The 26,234-nt window shown below is 48.6% G+C and overlaps 1 protein-coding gene across 1 annotated transcript; it reads right to left on the reverse strand.

Annotated features, from left to right (window-relative positions):
• Window positions 1-17,336: 17,336 nt before the first annotated feature.
• BMP10 (bone morphogenetic protein 10) lies at window positions 17,337-24,728 on the reverse strand. The gene is made up of 2 exons (XM_055329197.1): window positions 24,395-24,728; window positions 17,337-19,012 (listed from the first exon to the last, which is right to left on the reverse strand). Exons 1-2 carry the CDS (start codon window positions 24,726-24,728, stop codon window positions 18,072-18,074), a joined length of 1,275 nt encoding a protein of 424 aa, XP_055185172.1. The 3' UTR covers window positions 17,337-18,071.
• Window positions 24,729-26,234: the final 1,506 nt, after the last annotated feature.

Raw genomic sequence — 26,234 nt, forward strand, 5'->3', positions numbered from 1 at the left:
ATGGGTGAAGGAGGCCACATGCCCAGCCTCGCTCTTGCTGCTATTGCAGGTGGAGCCCAGTTTTGAATTCAGACTGAGGGTGCCCTGTGTCAACGCTGCCGGCAAAATATGAGGAGCTTCCGGGGAAAACTCGGCTACTCGAGAGGGAAATTACTCAGAGGCAAGGGTTGGCTACTGACGTCAAAAGCAAGGGAGGTAGATGAGGAAGGAAGACTCATTAAATTCCAGCGTTTTGACATAGTTCGATGTGGGACAGTCCCGAGTGAGCTGGAAGTTTCAAGAAATGTGAAGGCAAGGAAGCCAAAGTTCTTAAGAGTCAGTGGGTCTTTTCAGGGGGGTTGTGAAGTCATCTGGGAGCCCACGGGCCTCTCAGCACCAGGCACTTCATCTCTGGAGGGGCTCCATCGCTTGAATTAGCTGTAGAGTGGTTTGCATGGAAGTGACCGGTGCGAGCAGTGGCCGGGGCATCCACGGGGCCCCGCCTCCTCCTGCCCTCTGCAATCACCTGTGCAGGACCTGAATGACGGCTATGCCGAGAAAAAAAATGCAGAGAGAAAGGAAAGATCATGTCTTGTCTACTCCATGGTGACAAACAACATTTCTCTTTGCTGGGGGGGCAGTGGGGATTGAGGAGACGATATCATCCGAGATCGTCAGCACCATAGGTTAGTGGAGGTGGGAATGTTAATGGGTGGGTAGAGAGCCCTGGGCTGGAGTGAGCCTCGTACGGATCCCACCTGGCTACAGGGCAGGTCTCCTGGGTCTGGCCCCTGCTCTTAAACCTAGAATGGAATGCCCAAGGGTGCTTCCCATAGTTCCAAAAAGAAGGGTTTCTAAAGAAAATACGCTTTATCTCAAACCCCTGAGGAACCAGTAGTCTCCGGGAAGTATCCCGGTCCTTGTCACGGGCAGACACCATCTCACCGAAAAAGTCTTTTGCATGGTTTCCCCTAAACGTGTGTGTGTGTGTGTGTGTGTGTGTGTGTGTGTGTGTGTGTGTGGTGTGATATTAATGATACTGGCCAGCGTGAAATAAAAATTTTCCATGACAACAACAAAAAATACGGGTAATTAGGTTTTGGAAAAACATACAGTAATGCCCCTCTGGATTGAATTTTGGGTGTTTTTTTTTGGACTATCATGTATGTATACCAGGCATGTTATTATTTATTCTAGCTAATATGTGAAAGCCAAGCTCTGGGATGGAGACAAGAGCAAGGTTCTTACCCTCACACAAGGGTCCTTCTAGAGGAGATACTGGAAAGCTAACAAATAAAAGAACTGCAGATGATGATTCATGCTAGAGAAGAAGTAAATAGGGTTCTGGGAAGGGAATAGATGGATTTTCAGAGTGAGCTCTGAGAAGGGCATTCCGGCAAAGGAAACAGTGGAGACAATGTTCCCGGGAGGTATGGGATGAAATTATTAAAAATACAGCTCTTGTGAGTAGACGCTTCCAGATCAACAGGACAAGTGCTGTAATGGCGAGGCATAGCGGGTGCTGATGGGACACAGCAAAAAAGAAGAACCCAATGCCAAATATGGGGGAGCCCCTGGGGGAAGGTGACACTTGGGTGTAGTCTTACACTAGGTAGGGTAAGGGTGGTTCCGGTCGGAGGAGACGTCACACGCAAAGCAGAACCATCAGTTAATTCAGAAACCGGCATCACTCTGGCGGGATGGCTCTAGGTCCCAGAAGGGGCTAGACAAGACTGGATTGAAATAAAGGGAGCAGGATTTCATGCCAGTTATTCAAAGTTCACGTCTCTCAAGAGGCCCATTAACGGTCGTATGTCCTTAGTTCCCAGCTCAAACTTCTAAAAAGTGGCCTCTGAGCAAATTGATGCAAATCTGGAATTTCAGAATGTTGTTTTCCCTTTCTGCTGATGGCCTGGTGCCGGCCAGTTTCTCATCTCCTTCTTTCTTTGACCCCCTCGTCGTCTCCATTCATCCTGTCTGCAATGAGGCAGCCGGAAACGTCACACAGTCAGGTGAGGAATTTTGGAGAATATAGGATTACCCTAAGTCAGTCCAAGAACAAGTATAGTGAGCGACAGGGAGGAAGAGAGAGAACTAGAAGGGTGGCCAGCTGGCTGAGCGGCCGGGGGGCTGACCTAGCCGCATGCCTTATGAGGTAAGAGCCAGGGATACCCTATTTCTGTCCGCCCGTGTCACACATCACAGAGGTCCCTTGTCTGACATCTGCGTTTCTGAAACACTGTTCCCAAGTGTCCATTTTTCTATCAAGATTCACAAATGCCCACGTATTTCTATTACCTTTTCACGGATGCGTTCCACCTCCCAACGTATCGCCAACAGAGCCAGGCCTGACAGTGATGGAGCCCCTGCCTCCCCCGGGGTCATGTTCAGGGATGAATCTTTAACTGGGGTAAGCGGTAGAAAGGGTTGTGGGTTGGGAGTTCTTGGCTCAGTCCTGCTGTGAAAGTGATTTCTGATCCAGGAAGTTTCCATGTCGAAAAATAACAGATGAAAACAACCAGATGAATTCTAAAGCCGTTTCCAACTCTACAGATATATAACTGTGTGCACCTACAGAGTTGGAAGAGACCCTAAATTGGAAGAAACCCTAAATTACAAGAGACCCCTAAATGCATCTTGCCCATCAAGTTCTTAAATTGGTCGTTTGTAGAATCTTGAAGAAAGAGTAGCTAAGTGCTTGGGCCATTTAGGAACAGACACAGGAAACACAGGCCGAGGAGCTCTACTAGAGGGGGTTTATTCAGAGACAAAGGTACACGAAGGTACAGAAGCGTTGCTGTGGGCTCACCTTCCCCTCACCTCTGCAGTGCCGACCGGGTCCGCGAGTCAGCGGGAGGTCGGTTTGCAAGCAGGACCACAGCTGGCCCACGAAGCAGGTGCCTTTGCTTTCTTATCCCCCCACCACCCTCATTTCTCTGGTGATGTGAAAGTGGGCAGATTCTCCGGCCCCCCGCGGAAGATTCTCCGAGAGAGCGTGCCAGATGTAAATCCATCTCTGTCTTCCTGGAGGAGGAAGATGAAGATGACCCAACCTCCAGGATTCCTCTCTAAGCCTTTTTCAACATTTGGCAAGGGGGTCTCCCTTTTACATCTGGAAATTTCTTCTTACGGGTCATTCGCAAAGCTAAAAATCTCAGGAGTTCCATTTTGGCCTGTTTCTGTGGGATTTTTTGCTGCCGACAGAGAGACTTTCAGATCAATCCCATTTAAAACCGTGTGTTCCGATCCCCCCAAGTTCTGTTGTGCCAGGTTTATTGGGCGTTGGGAGATGTCCTTGCCTTTACCTAGAATGAGCCTCAGGGAGGCAGCCTGCGAGTTCTTCACTGAAGCCATCAGGGATTGTGAACATGGTGTCCCTCCCCCACCTTAAAACCAACTGCACATGTGGTCACATAAAAGTATGATGAAGTCAGTTTTATATTCAGCCTTATGGGAAAAAGAATGAAAAAATGAAATCGAGGAAGATGAACAAAATGTCAAAGGTGACCCAAAATTTTCCACGGAGGTAAGTGGGGCTTCCTGCCTCGACTTAGTAAGGCTAATCGTTGACATTTATTGCTTCTCTATCCACTTGCACACGCTGTCCCAAGTACTTTGTACGCATTCACATGGTTCATTCCTCCCGTGATTCTATAAGGAAGATGCTTTTCTTTTTCTCACTGGGCAAAGGAGGGGACAGAGGCATAGAGAGGCTCAGCAAGAAGCAGGCAGGTTGGCCCTAGCACTCGGGCTTTGAGTTCCTAGGACACGCGGCTCCTCTCATTGTGCTACTTCTGTGTCACTAGACCAAAGTGGGCACAAACATTTGTTCAAGTCAGATGTATTTAACACAGATGTGCACACACACACTGGCACACATGCACCCACGCATGCACACATATACACACAAAGCAAAAGAGAAACTCAAAATACGTTTGCTTATTGCAGGTCATTTTAAAATTCTTATTTATTTTTTTAAAGATTTTTATTCATTTATTCATGAGAGACAGAGAGAGAGGAAGAGACTCAGGCAGAAGGAGAAGCAGGCTCCCTGCAGAGAGCCCGATGTGGGACTGGATCCCAGGACTCCGGGGTCATGGCCTGGGCCGAAGGCAGACACTCAACCACTGAGCACCCAGGCATTATTTTAGGTCATTTTACAGTTCATTTAGTCCAAAAGATCATAATGGGAGGCAGTATCAGCTCCTAGAGGGTTCCCTCCGGGGTCCTGGGTGTGTTGCAAGGGCTGAAGATGGGGCGCCATACAACTTGTGTCTAGTGAGGGAGACAGAGATGTAACCATCCCCTCGCACAAGGGACAGTCCCTCACAACCACTCATTTTCCCGCCTTGAATGCCAACAGTACCTCCCCGATAAACACCGACTCGAGTTCCAAACTTTCATTTCAAAATTGAGAAACTGTTGCGGAAAGATGAGGCCATTCTTAAGGTTGCTTAGCTAGCTGGTAGCACCTTCCAGAGTAGATCCGCACAGTTCTAGAAAAGGGCTCTTTCTGACATACCAGAGGGCCTGTAGAGGTCAAGACCATTTTCGCAACAATCCAAGACACATGCTTTTATCATTTTCGTTCTCTCACAGAATGAACAGTGCAGTTTTCCAGAAGCTACATGACGTGTGATGTCGTGTATGTAAGATGAAATATGCCAACGGTTGGAAGATCCGTAAACAAATATTTTCAAAATGACAAATGCATGATATTGTAGGATCAGTTTTGGGTAAAATATCCACTGGAATTGCCAGACCTCCAGTCGTGGAATGAACAGGTAAATAAAACAAAAATTAAAAAATAAAAAATAAAGAAGAAATTGGGACGCCTAGGTGGCTCAGCGGTTGAGTGTCTGCCTTTGGCCCAGGGCATGATCCTGGAGTCCCGGGATCACGTCCCACATCAGGCTCCCTGCGTGGAGCCTACTTTTCCCTCTGCCTGTGTCTCTGCCTCTCTCTCTGAGTTTCTCATGGATAAATAAATAAAATATTTCTTAAAAAAATAAATAAATAAAAGGAACAGCAAACGGGGTATGGTCAGTGAGAGCGTTGTGTGGTGACAGATGGCAGCTACACCTGTGGTGAGCACAGCATCAATATGTCATACACTTGAAACTAAGGTACCAGTGTGCATCACCATACACAAAAAATGTTCTTAAAAGTAGAAGAAACTAACCGTGCTGACACCTTGATTTTGGATTTCTAGCATCCAGAACTGTGAAGCAAAAAAAAAGCACAAAAAGGCCAATGGATTGAATGCAACTAGTACAGAGTTAATATTATTTAAGATTTCACTCTGCCAGTAACAATTATGGAACTATCACTCAATGAGTTTTAGTGTAGTATTAAAGGATATTCACAATTATCTGAACAGGCTCTTAAAATATGTCTCCCCCCCTTTTTTTTAAACATTGTATTTATTTATTTGAGAGAGGGAGGGAGAGCACAGAGGGAGAGGGTGAGGAGGGGCAGATTCCCTGCTGAGCCTGACATGGGGCTCGATCCCAGGACCCCAGGATCATGACCTGAGCAGAAGACAGATGCTCAACCGACTGAGCCACCCAGGCACCCCTATGTCTCCCTTTTTCTAGCTGCAAATTTGTAGGAGGTCAAATTTTCTTCATCTCTTCAACCAAAACAACATATTACAATGGATGAAATGCAGAAGCAGAGAAGATAATCCAGCTGTCTTCCATTAAAGTCAGACATTGAAGAGATTTGCAAAATTGTAAAGGCAATGACAGTCTTCTTATCAATTTTGTTTTGGAAAATGTATTATTCACAAGATATTTTATATTGATATACAATGAGCTGATTAATTTTAAAATGGATTAATAAATATTTAAGTTTTTCTAGTTAAAAATATAGTAGGCATAAATAGTAAATACAGTAAATATAAATAGATACAAACCACATAAAGTTGTTTAAGATCTTCGGTAATTTTTAAGCATCCTTAACAAAGGAGTCTGGAGGACAAAACATTTGAGAACTGCTGCCCAACATCACACCCCTTTTGATTAAATCTGATTCTCCTGGGTAAGACCAGACATTGTTTTTTAAAAATTATTAAATACCTCAGATGATTCTAATGTAACCTGAGAACTATTGGACTAGAATGCCTTTTTGTTGGAGAAAGTCCTACTCTAATGTTAATATGTCGAAACAATTCCAATATCAAGGCCAGGCCTTAACAGGCCTACTGGGGACGCTAAAGATGCTGCTGACTTTGCATCACCAAGGAGCAGAGGTAAACTCCCGAGCTCTGGGGGGCAAGGGAGCTCCCAACCAATTCCTGATTCTTCTTAACTAAGAACAGCAGCTGAGAGCCAAATGGAGAGAAGAGGCCTCAGGAGGAACAGTTCCAGCCTGGACACAGTTGCTAGAGCTGTTGGCTCGCTGGGAGAGCCACAGACCCATTCGGGGGGATTGCGACTCTCCCAGTGTTCCAGCTAACCTCGAGGCCAGAGAGGTAGGGTGTGGGCCAAATCTGGCTCACAGATGTGCATTATTTGTACTTTGCAGAATGTAGACACTTCCTGGAATCAGATGGAAGCATTTAAAAAATTTTCAATTCCAGATTTCTAGTTCATCTTTAAAAAATGGAAAATCGGGCACACATGGGCCTATAGGCTACCGAGGCAACAATTGTCTGGAACCGCACCAGTGCTGCTGCCAACAGGTAGAAGCGAAGCCCTCCACCGTCTCCAGGCCACCTCACTGTTTTTATTACTTACTGGGCCCCCAGAGTTGCCATCCCTGCTCCAGATAGCTCGAAGAGAATGCGGGATCATTGGGTGGCCTAAGAAGAAGACAAGGACGAGGGCCATACCAGTGCCAGCACTGTACTTGTCCAGAACGACAAGAGGGCCAAACGAACTCAGGGTGGTGGCCTAGCAGAGTCTGAAATCTGTCCCTGGGACTGAGATTGATCTAATTTGCCCAGATGCAAGCGCTAGAGGCCAACGGTTTCATCTATTACCGATTTTAAGTTATCGTGCTAGTAATAGCACTAGTAGTAGCTCCAAAGGGCTCAAATTTGCCATGTGAGTGATTAGCTGCATCTTATTTGTGAAAATAAGAGCTCAGAGAAACCAGTATTTTCCATCTAATGTCTTTTTTGACATCACTTGTGCAATTATGAAAAGAACGGTTATAATAAATCCCTTAATATCCTTCAGTATAGAAATCTCTTGCCCTGCTGCTTCATTTTCATATTTGGTCTTCATTTGTCAGTCCAGTTAGAAAGCCACCTCCTCGAGTGTCAGCTGTTGATCCAAAAACATCTACCAAAGATAAGCAGTTGTCATGGCAAAAAACAACAAACCTAAAGGTGATGGATCATGGGACTTGGTTACTGTACTCGCCCCGTGAATCCACACCACCTCCAACCTTTACTTAACTCCACATGTTACTTTTCAACACCACGTTCCTGGGTTGTTTCAAAAGCACTTTGCTTCTCACTTTGCAACTCCTCGAGCCAATGGCATCCAACCACATTATGTAGGTCTGTGCTCACTAAATAATATTGCTCGGCAGTATTTATTTGTTAAAATGTGGCTTTTGTTCAAATACTTTCATAAAAGTTTGGAAAATGTAGAGGATGGTGTATTAGGGTCCGGGATTTTTTGTTTGTGTCCTCTCATTAAAAACAACAACCACCACTACCACCAAGTATTGAGGCAAGTCTTAGGGTAAAAGTTCACCAAAAACATCTTGGTTGCCTGAGGTTGAAGCCTGACATAAGACGTTGTGGTATCTAGGTCTTAGTGATTAATCTTTCACTGACTAGTTGACTTTAGTTAAGTCACTTAATTTTGCTGTTATTACTTTGTCCAAAAAGCAATTCCAAATTAGAATTTATTTAAAATGTAATGAAGGGGAAAGGAGAAAAAATGAGTGGGAAATATCAGAAAGGGAGACAGAACATGAAAGACTCCTAACTCTGGGAAACGAACTAGGGGTGGTGGAAGGGGAGGTGGGTGGGGGGTGGGGGTGACTGGGTGATGGGCACTGAGGGGGGCACTTGATGGGATGAGCACTGGGTGTTATTCTTTATGTTGGCAAATTGAACACCAATAAAAAATTAATTTATTAAAAAAAAAAACCTAACAAACAAAAAGAACCGAACGAGGCCTACGACTCCTGCTAAAACGTGGTGCTTAGTCATGTTGAGTCACCGAGCTTTTGAAACCTATCACAATTTGACTTAATTTAAGAAAAACATTTTCCGAATGTATTCGAACCGAATGCATTCCAGTGCATTCCAAATGAACACAAACATGTATTCAAAACGTGGCTTGTGAAAGGAGTTCATTTGGACTGCATCTGCATTTCAGAATTTAGGGGAGGGGAGGAATGGCCAACCTACACTTGACGTGGAGTAAGCGTTGCTTCAAACTGTGCCCTGCAGAGAGCCTGCTATGCATTCCCTATGTTTGTGGGGAAGGAGACCAAGGGCTTAAATCTGGGCCCCACCCAGGAGATCCAAGTTCAGTTGCCACGTCACTGCCCTGCTCTGGTGGAGGAGTGAGAAGAGAAGTTACTGTTGAGCGGGGACAGGCTGGCTCTCTCTGGGTTAGCGGGGCAAGGAATGCAGGTGCATCCCATGGACCCCCGAAGGACAGTGTACACAAGAGAGAGACAGTCAGCTTAGAGGTTTCTCAGATTTCTTAGATGCTATTGGGAATTCCTACTGAAAAATCATCAGCGTACCTCCCTTAAGAACATGGGTGTAATTCCCATCCCGTTGATCACGAGCTGGCCTGCGGGGCTCGCTCCTACCTAATAGAAGTGGAGGAAGTGATGCTGCGTGTCTTTCAGGGCTAGATAATAAAACACCAAACAAGCTTCATCCATCACTCTTAGGACATGGACTCTGGAAACTTCTGCCATCAAAGAAGAGGTCTGGTTACCCGGAGGTAGCCATGTAAGAGACAGGGAAGAGAGAGACACTCAAGGAGCCCGTGGCCAGGTTCCCCACTGGTGAGTGAGGAAGGCTTCCACTTACCGTCGGGGCTCCAAGCACTGTCCGGGTGTGGTTTATCACATGGGCACAGGTGATGGGAGCGTCCGGTAAGATCGCCTACAGATGTGATGCAACGTCAGCACGAAAGAACCCGGGGCCAACTCCTGGTTCCCTGGGCATAGGAGCTCTCAAGTCACAGGAACTACAGTTTGAGAGGCAACTGCAAAATTGAGGGTTTTTGGAGACGGTAACACGACCAAGTGAGGCTTTAAACGTCTCCCAGGCCCAGTGTGAGACCGGCTTATGGTGGTCTGGGGCAGGGAAAAACGTCCCTATTCCCTCTACCTCTTCTTCTCCCTTTGGCTGTTTCATTAAGCTAGGCCAAACGGTCCCTTGCGGAATAAACATTTTCATAATTTTGAGATGGAGAAACCATTTCTAAGCACGATGCACAAGACCGAGAAGCCACAAGGGGAAAGACTGAATGAAAATGTAAAACTTTTGAACCGCAAAATACAGTATTTTCGAAAAGTTAAAAGATGAGCAACAAACGGGGAAACTATTGCCAAAGGATTAATTGCACACAGTCTATATGGGATAATATACGCCAACGAACCCGGTAGGAGACCGTGAGTAATGGGAAACAGACAGGAAGTCTACTGATAGAATAAGGAGAATTAGTCAAGAAAAATGTGCAAATACGTTCAAACTCACCAATCACGACAGAAATAAATGTAAGTTTATTCATGTTTATTGTATTTAGTGTTTGTGTTCGTGTCCCAGGGCTGCTGTAACAGAGCACCATGAACTGGGTGGGCTCGAAAAACAGAAGGTGATTGTCTCGTGCTTGTAGGAGCTGGAAGCCTGAGAGCAAGGTGTTGGCGAGGCTGGCTCCTCCGGAGGGCCGTGGGACACGGTGTCGCCCGTGCCGCCCTCCTGGTTTCTGGCGATCTGCTGACAATCGCTGGCGTTCCTTGGCTTCAAGACGCGCCAGGCTGCCCTCTGCCTTCATCTTCCAAGGGTGTTCACCCCGTGTTCATGTCTGTCTCTAGGCCCAAATCTGCCTTTTGTGTGAGGACTCCATCGTATTGGGTTAGGGCCTGCCCGACCGACCTCATTTACACTACCTCTTTGAAGACCGTATTTCTAACCAAGCTCACACTCTGAGGTACTGGGAGTTATAGCTCCAACCTATGAACTTGGGGGATCCCATCAACGAGAGCATCATCCATTAAGAAAAGTAATAGTATGGGGATCCCCGGGTGGCTCAGCGGTTTAGCGCCGCCTTTGGCCCAGGGCGTGATCCTGGAGATCCGGGATCGAGTCCCACGTCGGGCTCCCTGCATGGAGCCTGCTTCTCCCGCTGCCTGTGTCTCTGCCTCTTTCTCTCTCTGTGTTTCGCATGAATAAATAAATAAAATCTTAAAAAAAAGAAAAGTAATAGTGTGGAATATTGGAAACTGTGTAGAAACGGTACTCTTGGGGGGCCTGGGTGGCTCAGGCCATGATCCCAGGGTCCTGGAAACGCGTCCTGCGTCGGACCTCCTGCCCAATGAGGAGTCTGCTTGTCCCACTCCGCCTCCCCTCTGCTCGTGTTCTCCCTCTCTCTCTCTCAAATAAATGATGAAATTCTTTAAAAAGAAAGAAGAAAGAAAGAAAGAAAGAAAGAAAGAAAGAAAGAAAGAAAGAAAGAAAGAAGCTGTACTCTTGTATACAGCTGATAGAGTATGATTTATACGACCTTTCAGAGGTGAACTTGCTGATATCTTTCAGAATGATATATTCTCAATGTGCATGTCCTTTTCTCCAGCAATTTCACTTGTATGAATATGACAAAATCTAAAACAGGCAAAGTCAACATGAAAAAGAGAATGTTTAGAGGGCGCCTGGGTGACTCAGTAGGTTAAGCATCTGCCTCCGGCTCAGGTCATGATCCCAGCGACCCTGCTTCTCCCTCTCCCTCCCCCCTGCTCATGCTCTCTCTCTCTCTCTCTCTCTCAAATAAATAAATAAATAAAATCTTTTTAAAAAGAGAGAAAGAAAAATAGAATTTTTAAAGGTAATATTTTTGGAGCGACTGGATGACTCAATTGGTTAAGTGTCGGACTCTTGATTTTGGCTCAGGCTGTAATCTCAGGGCCGTAAGATCAAGCCCTACTTGGGGCTCCATGCTCAGTGGGGAGTTTGCTTGAAATTCTCTCTCTCCTTCTCCCCCTGCCCCTCCCCCTGCCTCTCTCTCCCTCTCTCCCTCTAATAAGTAATAAATCTTTAAAAGAGGTAAAGGTGAGATTTTCAGGAGACTGGGGAGGATTAGGAGTCAGGTAATGCTACTGTCTTCAGTATCACAGTTATCAGGGTCAAGTAGATCTTAACCTCCAATCTCAAAGCTGTTCTTGAACAACGAACCCGGCGAGCCTTGATCTGTGATCCTCTGAATAGCCTGAGTGGGAAAGGAAGGATAGCTCTTTTATGTTCCTCGGGCTCCACTCGTGTAACCTGCAGAGCCCTACCTGCCAAGTTTAGCACATAAATGCACAGGACGACCAACTAAACTTGCATTTCAGATCAACAATGGGCACGTTTTTAGTATAAACATGTCCCGTGTAATTTTTTGAGACCTACTTACACCCAACAAGTTCTTCGCTGCTTATCTCAGATTCAAATCTACCTGGACATCTATATTTTTATCTGGCCACCTGACACCTGGCTCCCAATCCTCCCAATCGCACAAAGCAGGTGGGCCTGGCCTGTGGGAGCTGGGATGCTGGGACGGGATCCCACTGTATATCCCTCACACAGCACGGTCTCAGTTACGCTTCTGCAGGGACTTCATGAAAACGAAGAACAGAACATGGGACAGTTGCAGCAAAAGATGTGCCGGGAGCTGGCCTCATGTAAATATGACGTTAATTAAAGCAGATGGGTCTACAGCATAAACAAAAAAACCACAGGGGGCTGGTTTGTGTTCTGTCTGGGTTCCTTAATATAGTAACTCAGTTCCCATGTTGTTAGCACTCTCTCCTTATCAAGCATTGAACTGGGGTATAAGGAAGTTTAAATTACCAGCGATTGGAGATTCGTTTTCTAAACACTTGAAACAGATGGTTTATTGCCTGAAAAGCATGTTTCTTTTCGGGCACGGAGTGTTGAGCTTGGTTAATTCAGGGAAATGTTTTGTTGTAGTTCACGTACTGACGTCAGGTTTGCCACACGGATGAAGTGCGTCCCCTCGCCCCTACCCACCCCCGCCTACCCCCGCCCCCCTGCGCTGTTCCTTCCGTTGAGTTTTGCTACTCAAAACGACTGGGCCAGGTCTCATCTTTGCTACTGGGCAGAGGTCTCATTTTTTGTGCAGCCCGCTTGCTTCTTCCACCATGCATTGAGCAAACGCCTACTTGGTCCTCCTGTGCAAACCTCGCTGCTTCCGAAAAAGAGGAAAAAAACCATGCAGGAGATTTTTGAGAATAAATAGCATTTGAGAGTCTGCAACTGATAAAGTCGGACACTCGCCCAAACTGAGCAGCAGGAAGCCTAACAAAAAGATAATTTCCCTTTTTGGCCATTTTTTTAGCAACCTAGGATCCAGGCCAGGATCACACGTTCCATTGAGGTGTCACATCTTCTTCGTCTCTTTTAATCTATAATAATTTCTCCGCCTGCCGTTGCCTCTCATGGATGTTTTTGAAGAGTACAGTCTAGTTATTTTGTAAGCGTGTCCTTCTAATGGGCTCATGTGATGCTTCTGGAGTCTGGGTCAGGTCAGGTGATGCATTTCAGGCAGGAATACTCCCAAGGTGCTAGAACCGGATTTTCTAGCACTACCCCCATGCGGTGCGAGAAAGTTGGCCCTGCGTCCCGCGAACTAAATATTTTCTGCCAAATCCTGATTTGACTGTGGGGCTTCATGCCTCCCACTGAAGAATCTCAATTTGAACTAAATGGCCTAAAACTTTTTGTAGGATTCTCAGAATCACATTTAAGAGTGAAAACAGCCCGAGGTGTCCTCGTGTTTCGGGGGCTCCCTTCTCGGAACGCGATGAGCACCTTGGATCTGTGCTACCAGTCTGAGGAAGGGTAAGAGAGGGCAGGAACTGGTTCTTGTAAACTGACAGTTCGGGAGAGTGAGTTGGAGATAATCACATAATCCATTTATAAACACCCAAGTTAACAAGCTCTCACCTTCTCCAAATAGGCCCCTTATTTACAAATAGTCACTTCTGGCGCAAAAGTGGGCTCTCGTCCATGTGACTGGAGTCACATGCAGCCCATCTCATGGCATTAGTTTCCTGCAACACCCCCAAGACCAGTTCACATTAGGAACACCACCAGAAACTGTATTAAACGCATAATCCCAGCATTATGAAATAATACTAGGAGTATGAAACGCTGGGAGTATGCAAATGAAATGCAACGTTATGAAAATAAGATCATGTTTTCTCTCACTCTGCAAACAACCCACCCCCCAAAAAAAACCTGCAGCCGTGTCTATCCACTGCGAACCCAGGCTGTCTCAGAAGATAAGAAAGTCCTAGGATAATGATTTCCTGTGCCATTGGGCCACGCGTGGAGAACAGGTCCAGGCCCCACAGTGTGTGAGACAACTGCAAACGGAATTACTGACGGAGCAGAGCATGGATTGCTGAAGAATTCAAAATCAAGGGGTGAGAGTGGCTTTCCAGGCCTTTTCAGTCCCGCCCCGGCCTGCGGCCCCTCTTGGGCTCTCGGCTCCATCCCCCCAACCATTCGTCTCTCCCGCGGTCCCTTGTGTGCACAGGTTAGACAGAGGCCCATCGAGGCAGAGCCCTCTAAAAATGTCATCGGTGCCTTGTAGAAGGTAGTGCACCACCACCTTCCCTTGACTGATACTTGCAGAAAAGGTTCAAAGTGCTTTGGGGGCTGCTGGGGGTGCGTACTGCGGTGCACAAGTCCCCTCCACCTGAGGTCCCGTGAGGATCAGTAATCAGATTCCAGTGAAACGTAGCCTAAATGTGCCTCTTAAAATAATATCTCTTTAATCTGCGTCTTTCCAAATCCGAAGAAGAAAGATCTCCTGATTATTGACAAAGAAGAGCTCATTTCATTTTCTGGGTGTGTCTGTGATGCTCATGGGAGTCACAGAAAGTCGTGTGAAATGGGAAAACCACATAGCAGAAGCTCACTCTCTTATTTTTTTTAAAGATTTTATTTATTTATTCATGGACGACCCAGAGAGAGAGAGAGAGAGGACGCCCGTGCCCACCTGCCGAACTCCCGCAGATCCAGGAACCAGCTGACACCACGGTCACCCGGGGGCAGCTCAAGCACGCGCGTTTCTTTTCTTGCGTAAAACGTGTTCACCGTTTGTGTCCAAATTTCGGCAGTGATCGATGGCTGACCTCAGACGGGGAGGGAGACACCTCGCTGTGTGCAGACACCACAAGTGTACGTTTGGAGTCATCCTGTTAAATAAAATGGAAACACTATTTTGACGACGATTATTTGAAGCTTATTTTTCCTTAAGATGAAATGCGTTTTGGGACTCCCCCCACCAGCCCTTCCCTCCCCCCACACTTCTTTTTTACGTTTTCGTCTCACAGTACACCCAGGTCAGTTAAAACTTCCCGCCATATTAGTAGAACACGGCCTGAAGGAGCAGCGTATTGGCTTTAGCTTCTAAACCAGAGGGTGAGGCCACCTGGGGGCCCAGCGCTGGAGCATCTGCCGTCGGCCCAGGGCATGACCCTGGGTCCTAGGATCGAGTCCCACATCGGGCTCCCTGCATGGAGCCTGCTTCTCCCTCTGCCTGTCTCTCTCTCTCTCTCTCTCTCTCTCTCTGTGCCTCATGAATACATAAATAAAATATTTTAATAAATAAATAAATAACAAAATCTCTGATACTCTACACTATATTACAAAAATAACTATACTCATCAGGGAATGGTGAGAAGCCTGGGAACTTTTACAAGAGTGTCTTGGTTGCTGGCCGTCCAAGTCCCTCTGCCACAGCCTCCTCGATGGTCAATGAGGTGCATCAGCTGCAGGGACCATGATTCTTCTACCAAAGAGTCAAAAATGACTAGTGTGGGAGCAGCCATGATCTGTGACCAGAGAGGACATCTGCTTCCCGAGGATGGCGGATGGCGTTGCAGCAGCGATGTTGACTCGCTGCAGGAGGCCTGAGAGGAGCCCCGGGGCGGGGGGCGGGGGCGGGGGAGCTCCTACTGATCATTTATGCCTTTGCATTTCTCCATGAGAAAAAAAAAACAAAAAAGAATGCAACTAGCGGCATCTGAAGAACCAGTCTGCGGCCTTCGGTGCTCTTTTCTCCGTCAAGTGAAGAAGCAAACCACAGAACTGCGTGCTTCTGTGCGGCCTGTGGTAGAAGGACCGACGTCTGGGGTCCACGGCCTGCTCGCTGACGGCCTGGACCTTCACGTGTCTCCAGCAGAAGAGGGATGTGAGCGCTCGCCGCAAGGTGTTTCCCCAACCTGGCCCCGTCGGCGGGGAGCGCCAAGGAGGCAGGGCCTGGCACATCCCGCTCCATTCTAACGTTAGGGCTGCACGCGCGTCCCTGAGGGCGGCCTGGCAAGGTCTCAGCAATTTGGCAAAAGCCGGGTGGTAGCGCGTGGGTAGCGGAAGCAGGCTGCGGTGGCAGGATGGCCCCCCTCGACGTGTGCACGAGCCCGTCACGTCGATGTTTTATACAGAGAGAGCACTTGGCCTCTTGTCTGACAGCAGCTTCCCCGTTCAGCTGAGGCTGTAGCGCATGTCCCTCAGGAAGGAGAAGCAGAGCTCAGGTAAATGCAGACGGGGCGTCCCGCGGACGTCAAGGACGCGCCCCAGCTCGTGCAGGGCCCCGAGGGGGCTGTCCCAGCCGGCTATGCACACAGACACACGCACACACAGGCACATGCACACTCAGGCACGTCCGCACGCCAGCCTCCAGGACGCCCTCTCGCACACAGACGATTCTGAGCCAAGGGGCACCTCAAGCGTCCCTCACTGCGTCGTGCCCGCGATGGTCAAAACGCCACCTTTTGGAGGCAGGGAATTCCCAGGACCTGCCCTCTGGACTCGGGTGGGCGGTGGACGCGCAGAGAGGTTGTCCAAATTGGGCAAAATGTCCGGCAGAGCAGCTCCCCGCACCTCTGGTTCCTGGCGCCATATGGGCTGCTGGCCCCGGAGGCTGGTGAAAGGGAGGCTGTGGCTGGGACTCACGCACACAAGCAAGGCTTCACCAGGAGGCATTCGGCGGGCGAGTGGGGGCCCACGTGCTGAAGACCCATTTGGAGAAGCGCGAGGCATCAGCGTGGATGCCCGGAGGGGTCCGCATGGGTCAGGGCCACATGGCGCTGGGTGCCCCGCAAGCACCCACCTCCTGCACATGGGCCGGCGCTGGGCCCCGAGGTCGTGTCCATCCCACCCGCGGTGCTGGCAACCCTAGGGGACCACCCCCATCAGGACAGCAGCCCAGCCCCTTGTCCGAGCCAGTTCCGAACTGGGAAGACTGCAGAACGGGGGGGGGGGGGGGGGGGCGTAGGGTTTCTACAACCCCGACTGCAGATTCCAGCCTTAGCCATTGAGTCACCTGCCCTGTTGATGAGTTCGCTTGTTTAGAATTATCCTGTTGGACCCTGCTTTCCTTTTCCTTACACTTAACTATTCTTCTTGGATAAAACCTTTAGTGAAGAACATTATTAGAACAAAATCAAGGGCGGCCTGTGGGGCGCAGGGGTTTAGCACCGCCTTCAGCCCAGGACGTGATCCTGGAGACACGGGATCGAGTCCCACGTCGGGCTCCCTGCCTGGAGCCTGCTTCTCCCTCTGCCTGTGTCTCTGCCCCTCTCTCTCTCTCTGTCTCTCAGGAATAAATAAATAAAATCTTAAAAAAAAAAAAAAAGAAGAAGCACAAAATCAAATGACATACTGGGAGGAAATCTCGAGATCAGAGGGCTAACTTCACTCTCCCCGACAGCGCGTGGTTTCGAATGTCCCCTTCCAACCCACAGCAAGGGCACTGAGGACCGGTGGAGACAGGGGCAGGGGCGGACATGGGAATGAGAGAAGGACCCGAGGCGCTGGGGGCAAAAAGAGAAAGAGCAAAAGCAGAGGCGCAGAGGCAAGGGAGGACTAGGAAAAATCGAGGCAAAATATGAAGAGGAGTCCAACAGACAAGAGCCCTTCTGATTTTCCTCCTCTTGGTCTTGGGTGATTTTATTTTGTCCAAAAGCTTTAATTCTCCAGTTAAAACTGCTGATAATTTTACAGACACATCCTAGGAGAGCATCTACATCCCTTGGTCTCCTCTCCCACGAGCGCCCCCCCCCTCCTCTGCCCTCCGCTCCCGACAGTCCAACACACGCGGCCGGGCTGGGCCTTGCGGTCCTGTTCTCTCAGGAACGTCCTGCAGGCTCCTCGGTCGCCTTTTCTTGACCGGGTGCTGCCCTCTAGAGCGCAGCGGTGCTCCGGGGGCTCCTCCTTTGCTAGTGTAGCTTGAGGCCGCTGCCTCTGGAAACCACCTGGTTTCCACATCAGATCACTCTCCCCTCAAACAGGCAGCGAGTGCCCTTTACCTGGTCCTGTGGCTCTGAGCACCAGGGAAAACGCAACCCATAAAAGCGACGCCTCCGCCTCCAGTAGCATTTAGGAATTCCTAGGACTGATCCCAGGATGCTCGAACCCTGGGTGCTAATTATCTTGAGACAGATCCTACTCAGAGAAGAGTTGACTGGAAACGTACCATTGGTTTTTAATATATACACATTTCATGGAGTCGTGCACACGTGTGAGTATAATCTACCTTTATGGAACCAGAAGAGTTCTATGAGTTGGCCTATATACACATATACATACACAAACACCTACCATCTGACACTCTAGCTCGGGTTAGACAGTGAGCGGGGCTTGCCACTCGCTGCCGGAAGTGGCAATGCCAGCAAACGGCAAGTCCAGAGAAAAACGGATTGGAAGGGACGAGACTGAATTAGCAAAATACGCATTTCAACATTACAACAAACTGATTTGCCCACTTCCCTAAGGCAGCCAGCCTCTGTGATCTGTACACTCTTATTAAATAATCTCATTAAATAGGAGCACAAAATATACACATTTACAGTCGTTAAATAAGCACGGGACTCCTCTTCTATCTACAGCCGCATTCGGACACTGCCATGCCTTCGTATTTGAACTTGTAGGTGACGACGCCCTTGTCTAAATAGAGGATGGAGATGGGCTCTAGCTTGGTGGGCACACAGCAGGCCTTGGAAGCCTTTGGGGGATTCTTGAGGTGGACCAAGGCCTGGATGATCGCGTGCTTTGTGGGTGTGAGGTGCTCTGCCAGGGGGTAGTTGCAAACCCCACGGCATTCGTAGGCTTCGTATCCGGGGGGGGCGATGATCCAAGAGTCCCAGCCTATCTCTTTGAAGTCGATGTAGAGCGGGGTCCTCTTGCAGTAGTTTCCCTTAGCGTTCCTTCTGATGCGGGCAGTAGAATCGTAGATGATGTTTGACCTCATCTGCAGCAGGGCTGCTTCTCCCGGCCCACTGGAATAGCCTTCCAGGCCCAGGTTGTTGACCTCCAGAAGTTGCTCATGGGCGATCATCTCATTCACTTCCTCCTTCCGCTCCTTCCCGCTGCTTTGGTCGTCAGAAAACACGACGAGCAAAGGGATGTGCTTATTTTGGGCACTGGTGTCTATTTCCAGGTGTCCCCTGCCGGCATCTTCGGTTCCGTCGTGTCTGCTCTCGATGTGGACCTCCAGCTGGTGAGTGGATGAGCCCGACCTTTGCCAACGCCTGATGGCATCGGTGACGTCAAAAGTCTCCCACTCATTGTTGGTTCCGTAGATCTCTCCCGACACCAAGACCAGCATGCTCCTTTCGCCCTCAGTGTCCCCTCTGCTCTCTAGTACCTCAAAAATGGTAATCTTGCGATCTACTCCATCATATATCAGGCGGTCTCTTTGCACCAGTGTGTACAACCTGAGCTCAGCCATGATAACCTTTTCATGATGAGGGATGGACACGTTGAAGAGGAGAGGGTACTTTCGGAGCCCGTTAAAACTGGCTGGCTGGGAAAACAGATCTAAAAAAAAAAAAAGAAAGAAAAGACAAAAATCAGATTTGTAGTGTGTCACGGGGAAAAAACAGACGCTTCTTTATGCGTTCAGAGGGCCTGTCTGTGGGGGAAGCTTGATACAGAGAAATGGGGCGGGATGGGGGGGACAATCGATGAAAACAAACACAATGTTAGCATTTTCCAACAGAAAGCACTGAAAGGTCAATGGTAGAAGCCTAAACTGACTCAGGCTGCCAAGAGTGGGATGGAAAGTGGCTCCCTAATGAATGGGAGGACACTCTCCCAGCCTTGCTTGCATGGTTTATCAGCCACTGAATTACAAAGATGGGAGGGACCCTGGAGACCCGGCAGGCAAGCCCCTAATTATCCTAAACAGGGAAGAGACATCAAATGGGACATGGAGTGGTGGTTTTTGGGTTTTTTTTGTTTTTTTTTTTTTTTGAAACTTTTCAGGGAGGAGCACTTGATGGCTTTTCATATTTGCATTTGTAATGGGTGAAGATTCCCCACAGGGTGGGCTGAGCTTTGGGCTCCCTAAAAGACCTCCAGGCTAATCAGGGGTTGGCAAACTCTAGCCCATGGGCTGGGTTGGGCCTGCCACCTATTTCTGGAAATAAAGGATCAGGAGAACACAGCCTGGCCCATTTATCTCGGTGTCATCAGTGGCTACTGCTGCCCTGCAATGTCAGAGTTGTAAGAACACATGGTCCGCGAAACCTAAAATATTTGCTATCTGGCCCTTTACAGAAAGGGTTTGCTGACTGCTGCTCTAGACACCGAAGTCTAATGAGGTCGACAAGATAGCCATAAACCAAGGGGGGGGGGGTCGCGGTGCTTGAATTTGGGGGGTGTGGTCTTCAACAGGAGGAATGGGAGAAACTGAACCTTGGGACCGATGGGTTGCTTCAGTCTCGTACCCTTAGTGACCCGCATGGAGTTTGGCGCATAAGAATCCCTCCGAATGTTTATGAAATAAATTGTGAAAGTTCCTTCAGTCTCAGAAGCACACCTCCAGGGCACCTGGGTAGCTCAGCAGTTGAGCATCTGCCTTTGGCTCAGGGCACGATCCCAGAGTCCTAGGATCAAGTCCCACATGGGTCTCCCGGCATGGAGCCTGCTTCTCCTCTGCCTGTGTCTCTGCCTCTCTCTCTCTCTCTGTGTCTTTCATGAACGAGTGAATAAAAATCTTTAAAAAAGAAGAAGCAGCACACCTCCAAATATTATCATGTTGACTTCCTATCTGAGAATTTTGTAGGAGCCCAACGCTCCTGTACACTTGTCCCAGGTAACACAGGACTCCAAAATGCCCCTGGAGGCATCTGTCATCCATCAAAGGGTTCCATGACAGCAGAGCCCTGTTTCAGACCATATTCTTAATATTTTTCTTTAACTTTGTAAGATGATTTTTAGACATGATCTCTCTTTTAGGCCTGTCCTAAGCAACCACATTCATGAAATGAGGAGACCGAGGTGATGGTCACGTGGATTCTTTTATCCGATCCACCTTAGTGAAAAAAAATATAATAATTTCACAGGATTCACAGCGTTCTCTGGGAAGGGTACCACTTGAAATCATCTCGTACACTGCCAGTGGGAAATATGGGTCAATGAGATGGATTTAAACTCTCCAGCAAGACTCTTAAAACCAGCCAGAACCAGGCCTTCGCCTCTTGATCGAGTCATAGTTCCCATTCATTCCCCTACAGCCCATGGAACATTGTAATTGAACACTTGAGGTTTGTTGAAAGATTTAAAGAAACTATAAGCCCTCCTCTTTGAAGCAGACTGATATCTTCACCATTTGCCAAAACACTCCTGTGCCTTGCTGTGCGCCGCACGTTTGGAGACGTGCTTCTGGCTCCTGGAAAGCCTTCTCCCCTCGCCTCCACCTTTCTAGCTGTGTCCCCTCCTTGTGGGATTTTCCTTCCTTCACCTCTCCATCTAGAAGTTCACTGTCTTCTGGGTCACTTGAGCATTTACCACCACCACCACCACCCCCTTTTTTTTAAAGTTTTTCTTTAAATTCTACTTAGTGAACATACGGTGTAATATTGGTTTCAGGAGTAGATTTCGTGATTCGAATACTTTCTCTCTCTCCTTTGAGCTTTACCATTTACATCCTTTACATTTCAGTTTCCTTTTTTTTTTTAAGATTTTATTTATTTATTCATGAGAGACAGAGAGAGAGAGAGGCAGAGACACAGGTAGAGGGAGAAGCAGGCTCCACTCAGGGAACCCGATTCGGGACTCGATCCCGGGTCTCCAGGATCACACCCTGGGCCGAAGGCAGGGACCAAACTGCTGAGCCACCTGGACTGCCCTTCAGTTTCCTTTTTATGAGTGGCTCTCCCCAACCAGATAGTCATCATGCTGGGAGGTCGCACAGCTTAAACTCCCTTCTAGGCCTCCAGGCTACCACGATGTCTTAAATTGAGGCAATGCTTTTAAAATATTGACTAGTTGATGGTTCTGGACATCAGATCAAACTGATTTATCTGTTTGATAAACTGTTTTACTATTTTCCCATGGGCATCCATGGGTCCTTGACACATCAAGGATCTTGGGAGCTGTTCCCCTCTTATAAGAATGGAGAGACTTGACTCTCCTTGGATGGGGAGCATGGGAAGACCACAAATGGAGTAGACTGGTTGCTCCATCCATGAGAAAAGTACAGAATAAAAAGCTCATGGTAGTGGGGGGAAGGGATTAGGAGAACAGAACAGGGGAAAGGAGAACAGGAACATTTTTCATCGTGATGAATATCTTTACCATCTTGACTGTGGCAACGGTTTCTTCGGGTGTCTACCACTGTCAAAACCTGATGATTATACACCTCAAATATGTACAGTTTATCGCAGGTCAATTGCACTTCAGTAAAGCTGTTGAAAAAATAAGCTCACTGGGCACGTGCAAGTATACAAAGTAGTAGACAGAGGGGCACCCTGGTGGCTCAGCGGTTGAGCATCTGCCTTCACGTCAGGGCGTGACCCCGGGGTCCTGGGATCGAGTCCCCTTCGGGCTCCCTGCATGGAGCTTTCTCCTCCCTCCGCCTATGTCTCTGCCTCTCTCTGTCTCTGGGTCTCTCACGAATGAATAAATAAAATCCTCAAAAACAAACAAAAAACAAAGCACTGGATGGAGGTGTCGCATTCTAGGCAGGGGAACGGATGTTAGTTGAACATATTTAAACGGGCCAGTGTTTTGCAAGCCCTGTTTTATTTAGTTCTTACAATGACCATTCATTTCCGTCGTGTTCATTTTTACACCAGAAGAAATCGGGGGTCAGTGCCGAGGACCGACTTCCCCAAGATGACAAAGTGAGGTCAGCCGTAGGAGGAATTCAACTCGTGCTTTTTCTACCTTAGAAATGCACTTGTTTCCCCCTGACTAGTACATTTGGGGAAGGTTTTTTTTTTTTTTTTTTCTGGTTTGGCTTTGGGGGATGGGGCCGGGCGGGGCCGGTCTTTGTCTCCCAGGCAGCTGCACTGTGCAGACCCAAAGGGGCCAAAAGAGAGACCGTAAGAGCCACCAGGGCCACCGCCCAGGGCGGGACCCGCATCCCAGCAGCAGGCTGGCAGGGGTGCGGGCAGCGGGCTGTCCGCAGAGGGATCCGCTCCTGCTTCCGCTGCTCTCCAGGAGTAAGACGCTCCGGAAACTGCACTGCCTGACCTCGGTCACGAAACCCTCCACCGGAGATGCGGAACCTGAAAATCTCCTGTTGTCCCAGGGCGTGCGAATGTTGTCCCACCCGCACCCTGAGCCGGGCCCCCGGGGCGGGGCGCGGGGCTCAGAAACGCCAGGAGGGCTCCTGGAGGCAGGCCACTCCTCTCCAGCGCAGGCTCACCCGCAAGAGGAATCTGCAATCTCACTCTTGCCATTTCCATTACATGACTAAAGGTTATTAGGAAGCGTCCCAACGTGTCCTGACTATCTACCATTGGGCCAGTTATCTAAATTGTCAAGGCAAACGGTATCTCCGAGACTGAGCCATCCCCACCGCACATGTCCTCCAACGCCTAGAACTGAAGGAATTCCTGAGTAATATCTAACGTGTGTCCCCGGTTCACAGCAAATGCAGTGCTTTCTTACCCATACCCTCTTGGAGATCGCTCAGCTGTGTTACGTGCGCTTATTACCCCCAACTCACGGATGAGAAAACTGAGGTTCAGAGAAATCAAGCTAAAATATCCACAACTGCTGAATCAAGCCCGTCTCAAAATTCCAAATCCTAAGCCATTTCTTTGCTAGCACCTTTCTGCTTTTAGGATCTGCTGATCAACATCAACCCAAACCCTCTTTTGTATGTGGTCAATGACAACGGTAAATATTAAAGAATTCATTTCTTTGGACCCAGATCTTTTACCACGCACACTAGGGGAAAAAAATGTATTTTTGCCTACTGGCACCGTATTAGATAAAGGATTAACTTGCTACGTCAGGCCATTTAGTCACTGAATAAAAGCTGGCGGAGGGGGGCTAACCTAGCTTTCCTGCTGATATTTAAGGCTTGCACGTTGCTATTCATGAAGACTGAAGTAAGGGGCATCATTAACTGGGCCGTGCAAACTTCCTGGACATTATAAACAGCGATTCAAGGACGTCCACGTCACACAACACAACAAAACTTTAGGGAGAACCTCTGAAATAGACGTTTTCATCCTGTCTGAATAGCTCTTAAATAAGGCCAGAAAATGGAAATACAATCAAAGCTTGAGTGAGGCACAAGTCTGGACTTTTTAGTTCTCACCTATTTTCACTCTAAGTAGAAGCTGACAATCTTTTCGGCCAATTAAAAGACAAACGGAAACCGAGACCTACCTGGAAAATGCCGGACAAAGGTAGAGTAGTACAGCAGCACTAATTTTTTGCATTACTTGCTGTTCAAATTTAAAAATTTTAAAGGTCCGGTTATGAGGTCAGGATGGTAGATGCTTTACAGCTTTTGGTTAAAAGACATTCTTTGGTACCTTTTTTTAAATTTTTTTTAAAGATTTTATTTATTTATTCATGAGAGACACAGAGAGAGAGAGAGAGGCAGAGACCCAGGCAGAGGGAGAAGCAGGCTCCATGCAGGGAGCCTGATGTGGGACTCGATTCCAGGACCTGGGGATCACGCCCCGGGCCGAAGGCGGCGCTAAACCGCTGAGCCACCCGGGCTGCCCTCTTGGGTACCTTTTAATAACATTTGGGAAACGACCATGAAAACGGTGTAAAAACAAAAGATGCGTTGTTTCTGAGCATCTTTGCATACAGACCCCCCCACACACACACAGATGCACTCACCCTTAGCTGTATTACTCCCACGCATTATGAATTTACTTAATGCTGCTCTCGGGGGAAGAAAAAAAAAATTCCGAGCCAAATTCCATCAATAACAGGTAAACTTACCTTCGTTCTCGAAACTCCTAATGATGTTGGCCGAGGGCATGGAGGTCCGATCCGTTGCAAATTTGTTGTAGAGTTCCAGCATGTACTCCGGTGGGTCCACCTTGGCTGAGTCCTGCAGGGGGATGTCGGATAAGTTCAGCGTCTTGAGAAACTCATTCTTCATGCTCTGCAGCAACGTGTTGAAGTCGACAGCATCTTGCTCTGAGAAGACATCGTCGAAGAGGGGCATGTTTTCTTCCAGAGGCGACTGCTCCAGGCTCATGATGGGGCTGCCAGAAACCGAGTGAGCCACCAGGCCGAAGACCGTGCACAGCTGCAGGGCCAGAGAACCCATGACTCTGCTCAAGCCCCCAGGCCAGCCCTGGAAGGTTTAGCTCTCCTGGGCTCTAAGTGGCAGTTTTATCTGGTGGAGCGTTAATGTCTCGTGTCACTGGAGACAAGTTTGGAAACTCTTCCCCTCTCTCTCCCTCCCCCTACCTCCCTTCCTCTCCACACTCCCCCCCCCCCCACCGCCCGCCCCACCAAAAGTCAGGTTGCAGTAATTGGATAACAAAATCCCCTGTAGGGGCCTAGCCTTTCTTATCTCTCTAGTGTAAACTTGTGCACCAGATTTTGTTTCTATCTTGCGATCCTTTTTTCTTTTAATGAGCATTTTATAAACATGTCCACATTCTGACACTGGCTAAGAGATAGGACAATTTTCTCCTTGTGGAAGCTCTGCTTCTCTTCCTTTCAATTCACTTCCTTTTGGCAGGAATGCCTAAGTTCTGCTTTTATGTGGTTCGCTTTCACACATGCATGGAAGAGATACCGAGAACCAGCGCGATCCACGTCAACGGCACCACGGATTAATTCAAGTGATGGGGCTTCCAGCTTCACGTCAACGTTTCTGAAGAAAGGCCGAGTATCCAGCATCTCCGCGTTAAGCTAATAGGTCTAAATGAATTCACACGGATTTCTAGAAGCTTACATTTTTAGAAACAAGGAAGTATAAACCTCGTGGTCGAGGGCCTTTTCCATAACAGATTTGATCTGGCTTAAGTGGCTTTTGAAAAATAGGGTGAGTGTTTAATTATAATAGCAACTACAATTTATCAGGTGCTTTCCTATAAACAGGCATTGTGCCGAGTGCCTTACGTACATCACCACATGTGCGCCCCCTCACAGCCCTGTTACCGTGCCCATGGCACGGACGGGTCACTAAGATCCCATAACTTGCCGGAGGCCACCGAGGTACAAGGCGACAGAGTCGGGATTTGAAACTCAGCGTTCCGACTCCTGCGAAAAGGGAAGAACAATCAGACTTCGAAACCAGCGCTCCCCAAGCCTGGAGCCAGGACAGAGGGGCAGGAAGCCCAGGTCCCCGCCTCGCCCCCAAACCCACCCACCCCCACCCCTGTGCACGCAGCCAGGAGGCAGCCACCTGCGCTGCATGGGGAGCTTGCTGCATCCCAGAGCCGTGAATTACTAGGGCGGCAACGTCCCTGCCAAATCCACCTTCGGGGTCACATCCAAGCTGTCGATGGCTCCAAGTAAAAGTCGGGCAAACGACATCCCCGGCAGATGAAAAATGCCAGGTGGCTTCGTCTGAGGAAACCGGGGTACAATCAGCCGTGCACCTGGTGTAGCAAAAGACCCATCAGGCCCATCTCGATTTCTACCCCGGGCGGTGGGGCATAGCGGGCAGGTGAGTGCGGGCAGGTGAGCGCGGGCAGGTGAGGGTGGACAGGTGAGCGCAGGCAGGTGAGTGTGGGCTGCAGCTGCCCCCAGGGACGCTCGCGCCCGCCAACCCTGCCAGGGTGCTTCCTGCAGGTGGCAGGTGCCTGGCCCGGTGCTCAGA

This window comes from Nyctereutes procyonoides, unplaced genomic scaffold, assembly GCF_905146905.1.
Source record: "Nyctereutes procyonoides isolate TBG_1078 unplaced genomic scaffold, NYPRO_anot_genome, whole genome shotgun sequence".
Taxonomy (NCBI): Eukaryota; Metazoa; Chordata; class Mammalia; order Carnivora; family Canidae; genus Nyctereutes; species Nyctereutes procyonoides.